The sequence below is a fragment of the Grampus griseus genome, assembly GCF_964374135.1.
Source record: "Grampus griseus genome assembly, chromosome: 14".
NCBI classification, from domain to species: Eukaryota; Metazoa; Chordata; class Mammalia; order Artiodactyla; family Delphinidae; genus Grampus; species Grampus griseus.
Window position 1 is genome coordinate 7,039,165 of NC_139008.1, and position 14,648 is coordinate 7,053,812.

A 14,648-nucleotide genomic window follows, 5' to 3' on the forward strand; every position below is an offset into this window, starting at 1 on the left:
CCTACGGCAGCTTGCGCCTCCCGGGCTCGCCCGGATCGGCGGCCAATGGCTCCCTCTGGTGGCGGAAGAGAGGAGAGCAGCCAGTGGGCTGGACAGGGCGCGAGGGGAGGGCGCCGCAGGGGCGAGGGCTGAGGCCAGGACCTGGTGGGCTTTGCAAGGATCCGAGAGGCTGGAGGAGTAGGGCCCCGCGTTCCGGGTGGCGCACCTGGGCCAGGTGTTGTGGCCCCGCCCACCTGCCGGAGGCCTTCCGCCGTCACGACACGCCCCTTTCAGCAGTGTCTCCTCCGGACGCCTCCGAGCTCCGAGTGGGGTCCCGCCCGCGCGGCGGGGGCCTGTTTGCACCAGGGTGATAGGCGCAGTGGGAGCCGTGGCCCACACCCTGCCGGAGACGCTCGTCCGAGTGGCGACCCCGAGCAGCACCCGGGTCGCACGTGGGGCGGGAGCCTCGCAGGCAGCGAGAGCTGGGTGGGGCGGGGCTTCCCCGGGCTCGCCCACGGGGCGGGGCCGAGCCCGGGGACCAATGGGGCGCTTGTGTGCTGGGGGTGGGTCAGGCTCGAGGCCTGGCATCCCGGTAGCCACAGCTGTCTTTCCGGCACCCTTGCCCCCTCCGCCAGTAGCGGACCCTCCGGCTCTCGGGGATCACTCCTGAGCGGCTGCATCCTCCGGTGGGTAAGTGAACGCCCTGCCACACCTGGGCGGTGAGGGTGCGCCTGGCCGGGGAGGAGCGAATCTCGGCCCCCTCCAACCCGCCCCGGGAGAAAGTGGGCAGGAACCGGTGCGGGGAGGAAGACCACCTTGTGTCGCCGGACGGTGTTTTTGTTTTGGTCGTCGAGGAGTTGTTGGGGCGGTGGAGTTTGGGGGACGCCTGTGTGGGTGGGAGGAATCTGGTGAGATTAAGGAAAGAGGAGGCTGTTTGAGATGGGTTGAGGGAGAGTGTTGATGGAGGGTGGGGCTTTGGAAGATTCGGAAGTTTCTTATCGCCCGGGGATGAGGTGATTGCATGGAGGATCTTGGGGGGCGGCTCAGGACTCCGGAGGATGGGGTGAGGAGGGCCTCCTGCCCATCACTCACTTCCCTTCTGGAGGATTTGCTTCCTCTTGCGCTGCTAGTTAAGAAGGCGGAGGATCTTTGCACCTTTCCAGAGCCACTGCCATCCCTAGTCTCAGGGATACGGGGGAAGGGGTGGCCTCAGGAGCTGGGAGGGGCCATGGTACCCACTGCTGAGGCTTAAGAGTCTGCCATTGTTGCGGCAGTGGCCGGGACCAGTCTGCCCTCCACTAACTCTTTGAGTTGTTGGTGAACGTGAGTGTGTCTGTGTGTGTGTTTCCTTTTTGGGGAAGCTTCTGGGTGTTTGGTTAGAGGTGTTTTGTGGGGGGCTCCACGGAGCTGCCTTCCACTCAGCAAACTCTTTGCAGGCTTCATAACCCATTGGCGGCTTCCTCTGCCCGCTGTCGACCATGGCCAATGAGAACTCTCCTCTGCTGGCCTACCGGCTCCTGGGGGAGGAGGGGGTTTCCTTCCCTGCCAGTGGAGCCGGGGGTCCTGGAGGGGCGCCTGCCCGGAAGCTCTCCACCTTCCTGGGTGTGGTGGTACCCACGGTCCTGTCCATGTTCAGTATAGTTGTCTTCTTGAGGATTGGTGAGTGGCAGGGGTTTACTTGGGGGTGCAGTGGGGTGGGACTGGGATGAGGTTGGGGAAGGGCCCTGGGAGACGCGGGTGGATGAAGGGCTTGGGGTGGGGTGGGGGGTGCGATGGGTGAGCTGCCGTCTCACCTGCTTTGCCACTCCTGTCGCAGGGTTCGTGGTGGGCCACGCTGGACTGCTGCAGGCTTTGGCCATGCTCCTGGTTGCCTACCTCATCCTGGCACTCACTGTCCTCTCCGTCTGTGCCATCGCTACCAATGGAGCTGTGCGAGGGGGCGGAGCCTACTGTATCCTCCAACCTCGGTGGACAGGGGTCTGGGCTCTTCTGCCTTATAGGGGGTAGGAGAGGGCCCCTCCCTGCATCCCCTGGGGGGTAGGACAAGAGGGGACAAGTTCTAATGAATGTCCAGCAGACAGGTTGGTATGGGGAAGGGGGCAAACACGACCTGACTCGGTAGTGCCACATTCCAGTTCACCAGGTGTCTTCCCAGCTGCCATTTTGGTTCTACTTGACCGTCCTGTCAGTTAGGTAGTATTCATCTTATGGACGAGGACATTCAAGAGCGTTAGTGACTTGGGCAAAGCCACGTGGCTTGGAAGTGGCTGCAGTGGGACGCACTGCCTCTGGGCACAGTCCCGTGTGTTCAGGGAGAGGAGGCCTGGAGGGCCAGCTGTATGGTGCTTCGTGCCGGGCCCTTCCTCACGCTCCAGTTCACTTTCTTTTCCCTTAACGCTCACCCCCTGCTTCCACTTTCAGTCATGATCAGTCGCACCCTGGGGCCTGAGGTCGGGGGCAGCATCGGCCTCATGTTCTACCTGGCTAACGTCTGTGGCTGTGCTGTCTCCCTGCTGGGGCTGGTGGAGGCCATGCTTGATGTCTTCGGGGCTGGTCTGTGCTCCCCACGCTGGTCTGGGCAGCTCTGAGGATTTGCCGGGTCTGGGATTCTGGGATCATGGCAGGGAGAGAAGCCCTCTCCAGGAGAGATGCTCAACTTTCTTGAGCTCCTGCTCTGTGCCCAGCCTCGTGCAGACATCCAGACATCCGAGAGAATGTCCTGGCCTGTGAGGAGCTTCCCATCTAGTCAGGGAGGCCAGATTAACACTCCTAAAATTGACAGAGCAAGATTGGTGGTACCCACCAGGCAGGGCTAGGATGCTGGGGTACAGTTGGGCGGGGGAGTGGGAAAGATGGCCTCTCTGAGGACTGGTGGGCCAAAGATGGGGTCCCTTCCTGCTCTGAGTCACGGTTGGGGTCCCTCCTTGGGGGCTGGCTTTCTAACTCTGTTCCTTCCTCTCTACAGATGCCACGGGGTCCAGCGGGCTCCGCACCCTACCGCAGGGCTACGGCTGGAACCTGCTCTACGGCTCCTTGCTGCTGGGCCTGGTGGGCGGGGTCTGCACCCTGGGGGCCGGCCTCTACGCCCGCGCCTCCTTCCTCACATTCCTGCTGGTCTCTGGCTCCCTGGCCTCTGTGCTGGTCAGCTTTGTGGCTGTGAGGCCCAGGGACATCCCCTTGACCCCTAGGCCTGGCCCCAACGGCTCCTCCCTGCCGCCCCAGGTTGGCCACTTCACCGGCTTCAACAGCAGCACCCTGAAGGCCAATCTGGGCGGTGAGCTGGGTGCAGGAGCTCTGGGGGTCTCGGGGCGAGGGGCGGGGCGTGTGTGTGTGGGCGGGGCTTGGAATCCCTGGATGGGCGGTGAGCTGGGTGCAGGAGACCTGGGGTTCTCTGGGCGAGGGGCGGGCGTGTGTGTGTGTGCGGGGGGGGGGGGGCTTGGAATCCCTGGATAAGCGGTGAGCTGGGTGCAGGAGCCCTGGGGTTCTCAGGGCGAGGGGCGGGTGTGTGTGTGTGTGTGTATGTGTGTGTGTGTGCGTGTGTGTGTGGCTTGGAATCCCTGGATGAGAAGAGATGTCAGAGAAAATCAGGGGCGGGAGGTCTGGACCTGGAGCAGTACAGGTTGATTAAGATCTGTTGGGCGTGTATTGGCCGCTGTCTGTTTGACCCAGCTGGGCACGAGAGTGACCACGAGACAGTCCCTACCTTAGAGGAACTTGTTTAGTTGGAGAGATAAGATGTACATTCAGGAAACAAACTGCATAATAGGACCGAGTGTAATTCAAGTAGACAAGAAGCACAGAGGAGTCCAGAGGAGGGAGACCTGGGTTTGGGCCGGGGAGGGCGCGGGCCGGTGGAGCTAGAGGTGGCGTGAGCGGGGTTGGGAAATTCAGACAGGAGGTGGAGGGAAGGCGTCTGAGGAAAGAGCGTGGATGAAGGCCTGGAGGGAGGAACGGAGAAGTGTGGGGAGAAGGAGGTGATGAGGTCAGCTGAGCCAGGGCCAGAGACGGGTCAGGGCTGGGGTCTCGGTGAGCTGGTGAGGCTGGTGGAGAGGCAGTGGGGGCAGGTTTAGAACGTGAGGAGAGGGTAGCAGGGCCAAAACGCCCGGATCCCTAGGACGGATGCTGATCCCCTCTCCTCCCTGGGAACGATTCCCCTCTCCTCAGCTGGCTACGCCAAGGACTACACCACGGGGGCCACGATGACCTTTGCTAGCGTCTTTGCCGTCCTTTTTAACGGCTGCACAGGCATCATGGCTGGGGCCAACATGTCAGGTGAGGGTCCTTGGGGCAGGGGGCTGCCTTGCCACCTTGTGCCCCTACAGGGCACTGCGGCGTCAGGGATACAGGGCGTGGTGGAGGGTTGACCTCGCTCCCTCTGCTCCCTGCCCTCCAGGGGAGCTGAAGGATCCCAGCCGGGCCATTCCTCTGGGCACGATTGTTGCCGTTGCCTATACTTTCTTCATCTACATCCTGCTTTTCTTCCTCTCCAGCTTCACCTGCGACAGGTGCCTGGGGCGGGGGTGAGCCTGGTCCTTGAGGGGGTGGATGGAGGCATTGTCACACCTGGATCGCCCAGGGAAGCACGGGCCAGGGCGGGGTGGGGGCAGATACCCAAGCTGTTGGGCGGTGTGGAGAAAATGGGGCCTGTTCCTCCCACTGGGAGAGAGTTAGAGCTGCTGCCCTGGATGTGGAGGGCTGGCTACACGGTAACAGCCAACCGGAAGGCAGCATTTGCTTTGTGCCTGGTACTATTGTAAGTACTTGGCTTGGGGGTGGGGTGGGGAAGAGCTTTCTAGTCAACTCGTATTTCCATAAATATTTGGCTTCTTGTGCACGTACTGTTGGGAATGTCCACCCTGTGATTAAATCCAAAGCGGCCCAACGACAACCAGTGAATGCCAAGTCTAACCCCTGGGCACACTTGATCTGTTAATACGGTCCTTGAGATCGGGGCTGGGGTCAGCTCAGAATACCCAGTGCTTAACCTCAGCCAGTGTTGTGAGAACTGTTCTCACCAGGCCCCTAGGATGGAGGCACGTTTATTATCTGCATCCTCCTCCTTTCCTTCCCTGTAGGATCCTGCTGCAGGAGGACTACGGGTTCTTCCAAGCCATCAGCCTGTGGCCCCCGCTGGTGCTGACCGGTATCTATGCCACGTCGCTCTCAGCCTCCATGAGCTCCCTCATCGGCGCCTCCCGCATCCTCCACGCCCTGGCCCAGGACAACCTCTTTGGTGCGCTGTCCCCTGCCTCGTGCCCGGCTCTGAGCGCACCCTCCCGTGTCTGTCTTGGTCCCCCCCTTGGCCCAGGCTGATGTGTCTGCTGCATTTCCGTTTGCACAGGAGTGATCCTGGCGCCAGCTAAGGTTATATCCCAAGGGGGGAACCCCTGGGGAGCCGTGCTGTATTCTTGGGGCCTAGTGCAGGTAAGCTTTCCTCTTCAAGCTACCCTCACTCTCACCGTAAGCCCCCCCACCCCGTTACACTCGCGGGACCAGGAAGGGTCAGACGCGCACTGGGAGACGTGCCTGAAAAGGCAGTATGTGTTGGCGTTTGATGGGGAGCGGGGCGCGTGGATGAACGCCCAGCCTCTTGGTCCTTGTCCAGCTGGTGCTCCTGGCTGGGAAGCTGAACACGCTGGCCGCTGTGGTCACTGTCTTCTACTTGGTGGCCTATGCTGCCGTGGACCTGTCCTGCCTGAGCCTCGAGTGGGCCTCGGCCCCCAACTTCCGGTGAGCGAAGGAGATGCCTGTGTCCCCAGAGAAAGGGAGGGAGGAATGGGGAGGCCGGGGACCAGGCGGGCGGAGGCTGGGGATGGAGTGGGGCGGCTCACCGTCGGGGCAGCCCCGAGCCTCCTTCCTTCCGTGTCGGCCCCCAGCCCCACCTTCAGCCTCTTCTCCTGGCACACGTGCTTGCTGGGGGTGGCCTCCTGCCTGCTCATGATGTTCCTCATCAGCCCCGGGGCCGCTGGCGGCTCCCTGCTTCTCATGGGCCTGCTTTCTGCCCTGCTCACGGCTCGAGGAGGCCCCAGCAGCTGGGGTTACGTCAGCCAGGCCCTGCTTTTCCATCAGGTGGGGGGAGCGGGGAGAGGGGGGAGGGGAGGGGGAGGGGAGGGGGGAGGGGAGGGGGGCTGGGACGGGAACGCCCGGAGGAGGCCTCCTCTTCCCCCGGCTGCCTGCCGCTGCCCCCGGCTGCCTGCCGCTGGTTCCGGCCCAGGTGGTGAATGGGCGCCGCGCCCCGGAGCCCTTCCTCCTGTCACCTCACCTGGTCCCCAGGTGCGGAAGTACCTGCTCCGGCTGGACGTCCGGAAGGACCACGTGAAGTTCTGGCGGCCTCAGCTGCTGCTGCTGGTGGGGAACCCCCGGGGCGCGCTGCCTCTGCTGCGGTTGGCCAACCAGCTCAAGAAAGGGGGCCTCTATGTGCTGGGCCATGTCACCCTGGGAGACCTCGGTCAGTTGCCCTCCACTCACCCCTCCACCCTGACCTCTCTCTCCCTCCCCTTCCCGGAAGCTCTTTGTGTTCTTTGTGCCCCAGAAGCCTCGTGCTTCTTCCCAGATGACCCTCCCTACCAGCCATACCCCTGCCCAGACCTTTCTTTTCTGCCCACGTGGACTTGGACTCTAGGAGAAAGTACGTGAATCTGGCCCACATGGGCTGCCTGCCTCCTCCGCAGACTCCCTGCCCTCGGACCCCGTGCAGCCGCAGTACGGGGCGTGGCTGAGCCTGGTGGACCGGGCCCAAGTGAAGGCCTTCGTGGACCTCACCCTCTCGCCCTCCGTGCGCCAGGGGGCTCAGCACCTGCTGCGGATCTCAGGTCTTGGTGAGTTGCTCCACTCCGTGGCCCCTCTCAATCTCTGCTCCCCTCCCCCAGAGAGTCAACCACAGACTGCAAACTCCAAAAGGAACCCACAATCTAGTGCAGACAGGACTCGGTTCTCAAAGATAAAAGACAGTGTGTGATAAGGTCTCCGAGGTGATGCCTTAAGGACTAGAGATGGAGCGACACCGTTTGTTTGTTTTCTTTCTGACCCACGCTTGGGGCACAGGCTCTGCAGAACACGTCGTCTTTCAGGGGGCAGTGGGAGAAGTATTTGAGGTGGGGCTGCCCCATCAGATCTAGGGTAGATGCTTTCTAACCACCAGAGTTCAGAGAGAGGAAGACCACTGTCACCAATGTGGCCGGCAGAGGTTTTGTGATGAGATGGTATCTCAGCTGGGCCTTGCGAGCAGCAGAGAAGTAGGGGGCCGTGTAACGTGGCTCCCAGAGACTACGAAGGATGCCAGGGGTGTGTGGGTCTGACGCTGTCGCATGGAGTGGAACAGTCGCAGCTCCGTGACTGTGTCTTTGTGCCAAGGCCTCCGGCCCAGCTCACCAGCTTCCTCCAGATCCCTGCTCAGCGCCTCCATCTTTCTCAACCCCGGGACTGGCGTCTGTGCCGTCTCTGAACGCATGCTTCCTGCTCCACTTACAATCTGGCTAAAGTTCAAGTGTTGGACATTGCCCTGGTCGGTGTCAATCAGAACCCCGGGAAATGCTCAGGAGGAGGTGTGACTAGTTTAATTTGCAAGATCAGTTGGAGTTCCCACCTGCCAAGGTGTTTTAGGGGTGTTATCAAGCGTTGTCAGCTAGAACCTGGAGCGTCTGAGGGCTCGTCTCTCCTCAGCCCCACCTTTTGTTGGGGAGAGACCCTTGGTCTCTGGACCAAGAGACCACTCCTTTCACGCAATTCATCCTGCAGAAAATGATTCAAATGAAAAGGAAAAGGTTTCCTTTAAGTGGTTAATCCCCCAGCATGGAGAATTTGATATACTGGCAGATGTTGAGTATACCTTTTGTCCCGTGAGAAGGGGTCTTGGAGGAGGTCTGAGTCTTCCTGTAAACTCAGCCCTGGTACAGGGGAAATTATCCGATTCCGTATTCGTTGTTCAGATACTAAAACCCAGGAGCTGTCAGCAGGGACTGGGGACTTTGTGGTTGGTGCAACACCAGCTTAGTGGCTCAGAGAATGGGCTCTGGTGCTGGGTACATCGTGTTCACTTGCTGGCCCCAGTGTCTATCAGCCATGAGCCTTGGGGCAAGTGACTTCACCTCTCTGGGTCTCAGGTTCCTTATCTGTAAAGGGGGGTGAGTAATAGTCCCTACCTCATACTGTTGCTTCAAGGATCAGATGAGTTAAAACACCAAGTGCTTTCAACAGGCTGGGGGCTCCAGTCAGCGTGCAGATGGTGGCTCACAGGGGACAGTGCTTTGGACACGCTGTCGTTAGGGCTTTGCAGTCATAGAAACAGATTGTGCAGCCCCAGCCCTGAGTTCTCATCCTCCCCTAGCAGGGTCTGAGCGCTGTTTCCCTGGGGATTGAGGCCAGGAGCTTGACTCATCAGGGGGTCCCGTCTGCCAGTGGAGTCAGACTTGTATCTCCTATCATGAAAAAGGTGTTGAAGGCCAGAGTGAATACATCCTACTGCCCCTGAACGGAAGCGCTTCTTAGTTACAAGACTCCTAAGGCGAACTTTGCCTATTTAAATGGGGGAGATTAGTCATGGAGATAAATCAAATAAATGCATGTGAAAGTGTTTGGGAAAACTAAAAGTCGTTATGCAAACGTGCATTATGTTGCCGTGAGAGGCCGAGCATAACGCGCATGTCACACCTGATGGCTGACACACGCTGCTGTCAGCGGGTGGGAGTGGACACCTATTAGCATAATGTGAACTCAGCCATGAGTCTGACTCTTGTGGGTTCCTTCCTGCCTACCCCAGGTGGCATGAAGCCCAACACGCTGGTCCTGGGTTTCTACGACGATGCTGCACCCCAGGACCACTTCCTGACGGACCCAGCTTTCTCTGAGCCTGCGGATGGCATCCAGGAGGGCGGGTCCCCAGCCCTGAGCACCCTGTTCCCTCCACCCCGGGCTCCAGGAAGCCCCCGGGCTCTCAGTCCCCAGGACTACGTGGCTACAGTGGCAGACGCCCTGAAGATGAACAAGAATGTGGTTCTGGCCCGGGCCTGTGGAGCCCTGCCCCCCGAGCGGCTAAGCCGGGGATCTGGGGGCACCTCTCAGCTGCATCACGTGGACGTGTGGCCCCTCAACCTGCTGCGGCCCCGGGGCGGGCCCGGCTACGTGGATGTCTGCGGCCTCTTCCTGCTGCAGATGGCAACCATCTTGGGCATGGTGCCTGCTTGGCACAGTGCCCGCCTGCGGATCTTCTTGTGCCTGGGGCCTCGCGAGGCGCCAGGGGCAGCCGAGGGGCGGCTGCGGGCACTGCTGAGCCAGCTGAGGATCCGGGCCCAGGTGCAGGAGGTGGTGTGGGGCGAGGGGTCTGCGTCGTCCCAGGAGCCTGAGGAGGAGGAGGAAGGGGACTTTGTGAACGGCAGGCGGGGAGACGCCGAGGCAGAGGCCCTGGCATGTAGCGCCAACGCCCTGGTTCGGGCCCAGCAGGGGCGCGGCGGAGGAGGGGGGCCTGGTGGCCCTGAGGGTGGGGATGGCGAGGAGGGGCCCGCCACCGCCCTGACCTTCCTGTACCTGCCCCGGCCACCTGCTGACCCTGCTCGCTATCCTCGCTACCTGGCGCTGCTGGAAGTTCTGAGCCGCGATCTGGGCCCCACGCTGCTCATTCATGGCGTCACCCCTGTCACTTGCACTGATCTCTGATGCCCGTTCCAAGTAGAGAGTGTCTAGGTAATCGTAATCGGGTGGCCCACCTTGATTATGGGGTGAGGAGGGGAAGGGCCGCCTTCCACCCGCCTGGCACGTGGGACTTGGACCCTGGTGGAGGTATTAGGGGATCCTGGTCTCTGTCATCTCTTGGTCTCTAGGAGAGGGGCCCCGGTGCACTAACTAACGCAGGGCAGCTGTCCCCGCCACCACGGGGGAGGGCTCCCTCCCCCACTGCACTCCCTCCCTTGAGCCGTGCCTTGACGGGGGCTGGGTCTCCGCTTGTGACTCTAGGCTACCTCAGTCTCCCCACCTCGCCCAACAGACTCCCCGACCACTGGGGTTTTGATGTTTTTGTTCTGTTTTATTTTTCTAACTGCCGAACGTGAATAAAAGATCAAAACACTACGCGTTGGCCGGGCGTTTCTGGAGGGGGCGGGTAGCTGGGACGGAAAGAGGGAGAAATCTGTATGGGGGATGGGGAAAGAGGGGCGCTGGAGCGTCCCAGCGGCGAGGGGGCCACGTGCGGGACCCGGGGCTCCGGGCCTGGGGGAAGCTGGTGGAGATGGAGGCTGCCCGCAGCCCCCAGACTCAGGCTCCCGAGGAAAGCCCTCCCTGCTCGCAGGAGGGGGCCCGACTCGGGGAGGGACGGCAGTTTAGGGCCTAGGGGGCCACGTGACCCTCCCCCAGGAATGCGGTGACGTCACCGGGGGCGTGGCCGTACCCAAAATTAGGGAGGAAGGGGAAAAAAGAAGCCAGAAAAAGTTTCTTTCCTGGAGTCCCAAGCGAGGTGTGGGACAGAAGAAGGGATCAAAGTCAGAGGCCCGGGGCTCCGTGGGGCCCTGACCGCTGTCTGGGGTCCCCCTTTCCAGGCCATGTCCGGGCCCACCTGGCTCACTCCGAAGCAGCCGGAGCCTGCCAGAGCCCCTCAGGGGAGAGGGCTCCCCCGAGGCGCCTCGGGGCCGCCGGCGGCCCACGGAGCAGGTAAGGCAGCCCAGTGCGGCCGAGGAGGCCACCGGGCCACCAGCGCTCACCTCTGTCCTGTGGCTGCTGCCTCCCGCTGAGCCCGCCACTGCCGCCCCTTCCCAAGCCCGGCTGGACCTCGCCGCCCCTGCCCCCTCGCGGCCCTCCCTGCCTCCTGCCCCGTCCGCGGACCCCAGGTGCGGGGGTGGGGGCGTGGGGGAGGGGAGAAGAGGGACCCAAGACGGCGGCGTCCACAAGTGTCACCCTCTCCTTCCCCAACCCCACCTTCACTCTCTCTTCCCTCAACCCAGCACTCCAGCCCCACCCCAGGGTCAATTTTTGCCCCCTCCCATCTGAGCAGTGTTACCAGGCCCCTGGGGGACCGGAGGATCGGGGGCTGGCCTGGGTGGGGTGCCATGGAGCAACCCAGCGCTCGCAGGTGAGCACGGGGATTGGGGGGTGGGGGGGCTTAGGGCAGGAGAAGAGACCGTGTGATTTGCTTTCTCCCTGCTTTTGCTCCATCCCCAGGGGCTCCCCGCAGACAGGGGGGGCTTGCGCCCGGGAAGTCTGGATGCTGAGATAGATTCCCTGACCAGCATGCTGGCTGAGTTGGACGGGGGTCGAGGTCACGCCCCAAGGCGGCCTGACCGGCAGGTGACTCCCCTGTCCTGCCCCTGTCCCTTCCGGTCCTTGTCCCGTGCCCCTCCCCCTCCCCTCCCAAGCCTGGTCCCTACTCTGAACTCTCACTCGCTCTCCCCCTCTGTGTGAGTGATGCCCACACCAGCGTGGAGGAAGCTGGGTCACCAAGACTCACTAGGTTGTCAACCACTTGAGGGAGGCCCCTTGTCAAAACCAGTGCTTGCCTGGGTGCCACATGGGGTAGGGGGTTTTACAGATGTGTGTCCTAGAATGGGCCCAGCTCACTCCTTCTGGTCTGCGTTTCTCCCCAGGCTTACGAGCCCCCTCAGCCCCCTGCCTACCGCTCAGGCTCAGGCTCCCTGAAGCCGAATGGAGGGGGTGTTCCTCCCCCGCCGCTCCCAGCATCCCCCTATGGGGGCCCCACTCCAGCCTCCTATGCTACGGCCAGCACCCCCGCCGGCCCTGCCTTCCCTGTGCAAGTGAAGGTGGCACAACCAGTGAGGGGCTGTGGCCCCCCCAGGCGGGGGGCCTCTCAGGCCTCAGGGCCCCTCCCGGGGCCCCACTTTCCTCTCCCAGGCCGAGGTGAAGTCTGGGGGGCCGGCTATAGGAGCCACCGCGAGCCAGGGCCGGGGGGCAAAGAAGAGGCTGCTGGGGTCTCCAGCTCTGCCGGAGGAAGAGGAGGCGGGTACGGGTCCCAGGTAAGCCCCTGGGCACTGGGATTTGGGGTCCTCAAAGACAACTGGACGCTGACCAGGTGGGGTGTGGGTGGGGTTTCACGTCCCGGTTGTCAGAGGTCTGCGGCACTGGAGCTCTGGATCCTCTGCGGGTGGGGGCAGGTCAGGAAATAAAGGAGGAAGGGGTCTAGATCTGCACCCTGGCTCCTGCAGGGGCACCCCTGGCCCCTGAGCTGGGATGTTCTCCGATGAACTCTCTGGGTAGAATTGCCCGGTCACCCTCAGTGACAGCATCAGGAGCTAGAGGTAGGGGCAAGCCCCTGATTCTCACCGCCCAGGTCCCCCTGAGCCAGCCTCCCGAGGAGGAGCTGGAGAGGCTGACCAAGAAGCTGGTGCACGACATGAACCACCCACCCAGCGGGGAGTACTTCGGTGGGTGAGCTGACCCCGGGTGGGGCGGGAAAGGGGAGATGGGGCTGGAGAGTCAGAAGGCCCGTGGATCCAACTTCCCGGCCTGTGCAGATTGACCCTGTCCCTGCCCGTCCCCAGGCCGGTGTGGTGGCTGCGGAGAAGATGTGGTTGGGGATGGGGCCGGGGTCGTGGCCCTGGACCGCGTCTTTCACGTTGGCTGCTTTGTGTGTTCTACGTGCCGGGCCCAGCTCCGGGGCCAGCATTTCTACGCCGTGGAGAGGAGGGCATATTGTGAGAGCTGCTATGTGGTGAGTGGTTGGGGCTGGCGGGGGGAGGTTTCCAGTCTGAGATGGGAACTCGATATCCAAGCCCCAGAGAGGAATAGGGCTTGAAGCAGGGGAACTAAAACCGATACACAAGAGGAGATGAATGAAGTCAGTAGCAATACACGGGCTGCTGGAGAGGAAGGCTGATATTCCCTCATACGTGTGAGGCATTTATTTTATTTTATTTTAAATTAAAGATTCTTTTGGCAGCATCGGGTCTTAGTTGCGGCACATGGGATCTTTCGCTGCAGCACACAGGCTCTTCGTTGTTGTGCACGGGTTTTCTCTCCTCCAATTGTGGCTCTCGGGCTCCAGGGTGCGTGGGCTCTGTAGTTTGCGGCACGCCGGCTCTCTAGTTGTGGCGCATGGGCTTAGTTGCCCCACGGCATGTGGGATCTTAGTTCCCCGACCAGGGATCGAACCCGCGTCCCCTGTATTGGAAGGAGGATTCTTAACCACTGGACCACCAGGAAGTCCCGAGGCATTTATTTTAGATTTAAGGGAATGTGAGGCAGATATTACTACTGAAGGAAACTGAAGCTCAGGGAGGTTAAATAATTTGTCCAGGAAGCTGCAGTGCGGGGGCTTGCACTCAGATCTGTTCAAGGCCACCTTTCACTGAATCACATGCAGGGGGCTACAGAAACAGATGGGTAGGCTGGCAGGATGCCTGTAAGGGCTGCCGTGGGTGTCCCCAGCCCCCGACCTTCCTGCCCTCCTTCCCGACAGGCCACCCTGGAGAAGTGCTCCACGTGCTCCCAGCCCATCCTGGACCGGATTCTGCGGGCTATGGGGAAGGCCTACCACCCTGGCTGCTTCACCTGTGTGGTGTGCCACCGCGGCCTCGATGGCATCCCTTTCACTGTGGATGCCACCAGCCAGATCCACTGCATTGAGGACTTCCACAGGTCAGCGGGGTCCCCGCCTTTTGTCTCAAGATGTCTGGCCTGGCCTTACCCACCTTCCTCATCTCTCCTTCATATCCCGGTACCAGCCGCTCCTGTTTCACATCCCTGGCCATGCCTCCTTCTCATTAAAATCACTCTCTTTCCCTAAGATCCAAGACCCTACCTACCTCTGGCCTCTCCCGTTCCCTCCTGCATCCCACCTTCTCTGGGCTCTGTTGTTAGTTCCCTCTAACCCTGGGGCTTGACAGCCTCCTTGGTTCCCTTCCACCCCAGGAAGTTTGCCCCAAGATGCTCAGTGTGTGGTGGGGCCATCATGCCTGAGCCAGGTCAGGAGGAGACCGTGCGAATCGTAGCTCTGGATCGCAGTTTTCACATTGGCTGTTACAAGTGTGAGGTAGGAGGGCTGGGCAAGGGAAGAAGGGTTTTTGGGGTCTGGGGTGCTGAGCACGAGGGAGAAGGAACTCAGGGGTCCAGGCCTGATGGAGAGCTGTTGCTTCTTTCCGAACAGGAGTGTGGGCTGCTGCTCTCGTCTGAGGGTGAGTGTCAGGGCTGCTACCCGCTGGATGGGCACATCTTGTGCAAGGCTTGCAGTGCCTGGCGCATCCAGGAGCTCTCAGCCACCGTCACCACCGACTGCTGAGTCTCCCCAGGAGCACCTGCTGTGTTCCCTTCCCATCAACCACCCTCCCCGACATCTACCTTTATAACTTTGTCACCAAATGCTGTCTCCTCTTCCTCCAATCATGAAATAATAATCCCTCGAGAGTCTGTAAAACACTTTGAAGTCTGTTTTCTTATCTGATTCTCACAGCAGAACAACACAAGCACGGTTGTTGTGACTGCCTGCGTTTTTGGCTAAGAAGTGACTTCCTGGGACTTCCCTGGTGGTCCAGTGGTTAGGAAGCTGAGCTTCCACTGCAGGGGGCACAGTTTTGATCCCTGGTCTGGGAACTAAGATTCCCTCATGCTGAGCAGCACGGCCAAAAAAAAACCCCCCAAAACAAAAAGTGACTTCTTCAGCTTACATCGATCGCTCCCAAATGGCAGAAGCAAGTTCAGACGGGTCTTCTTAGTCCTGGGCCAGTTTTTTTTGC

General features: G+C 61.2%; 2 protein-coding genes across 4 annotated transcripts; both read left to right on the plus strand.

The window, feature by feature from the left end:
• Positions 1 to 574: 574 nt before the first annotated feature.
• Positions 575 to 9,991, plus strand: SLC12A9 (solute carrier family 12 member 9). Its single transcript, XM_082671335.1, has 14 exons — positions 575 to 669; positions 1,416 to 1,638; positions 1,796 to 1,930; positions 2,401 to 2,532; positions 2,945 to 3,253; positions 4,144 to 4,251; positions 4,373 to 4,484; positions 5,055 to 5,212; positions 5,321 to 5,403; positions 5,585 to 5,709; positions 5,856 to 6,048; positions 6,253 to 6,427; positions 6,651 to 6,797; positions 8,738 to 9,991. The coding sequence occupies exons 2-14, from the start codon at positions 1,458 to 1,460 to the stop codon at positions 9,628 to 9,630; spliced, it is 2,751 nt and encodes a 916-aa protein (XP_082527461.1). The 5' UTR covers positions 575 to 669; positions 1,416 to 1,457; the 3' UTR covers positions 9,631 to 9,991.
• Positions 9,992 to 10,382: 391 nt separating this feature from the next.
• On the plus strand, positions 10,383 to 14,319 carry TRIP6 (thyroid hormone receptor interactor 6). Of its 3 annotated transcripts, none has more exons than XM_082669997.1 (9): positions 10,383 to 10,617; positions 10,908 to 11,035; positions 11,125 to 11,250; positions 11,547 to 11,933; positions 12,248 to 12,341; positions 12,459 to 12,628; positions 13,376 to 13,554; positions 13,828 to 13,948; positions 14,063 to 14,319. In XM_082669997.1, exons 1-9 carry the CDS (start codon positions 10,509 to 10,511, stop codon positions 14,192 to 14,194), a joined length of 1,446 nt encoding a protein of 481 aa, XP_082526123.1. In that variant the 5' UTR covers positions 10,383 to 10,508; the 3' UTR covers positions 14,195 to 14,319. The 3 variants fall into 3 exon arrangements, with proteins under 3 accessions (XP_082526123.1, XP_082526124.1, XP_082526125.1); XM_082669999.1 differs by having other exon boundaries at positions 10,580 to 10,617; positions 10,958 to 11,035; XM_082669998.1 differs by lacking the exon at positions 11,125 to 11,250.
• Positions 14,320 to 14,648: the final 329 nt, after the last annotated feature.

Excerpts from the sequence above, each read along its gene's own strand:
- SLC12A9 (XM_082671335.1), top strand. The coding sequence starts at position 1,458 with ATGGCCAATGAGAACTCTCCTCTGCTGGCCTACCGGCTCCTGGGGGAG. Across the intron at positions 2,533-2,944 it reads GCTTGATGTCTTCGGGGCTG|ATGCCACGGGGTCCAGCGGG; the intron begins GTCTGTGCTCCC and ends TCCTCTCTACAG. Across the intron at positions 5,213-5,320 it reads GGCCCAGGACAACCTCTTTG|GAGTGATCCTGGCGCCAGCT; the intron begins GTGCGCTGTCCC and ends CCGTTTGCACAG.
- TRIP6 (XM_082669997.1), top strand. The coding sequence starts at position 10,509 with ATGTCCGGGCCCACCTGGCTCACTCCGAAGCAGCCGGAGCCTGCCAGA. Across the intron at positions 12,342-12,458 it reads ACCCAGCGGGGAGTACTTCG|GCCGGTGTGGTGGCTGCGGA; the intron begins GTGGGTGAGCTG and ends GCCCGTCCCCAG. Across the intron at positions 13,949-14,062 it reads TTGGCTGTTACAAGTGTGAG|GAGTGTGGGCTGCTGCTCTC; the intron begins GTAGGAGGGCTG and ends CTTTCCGAACAG.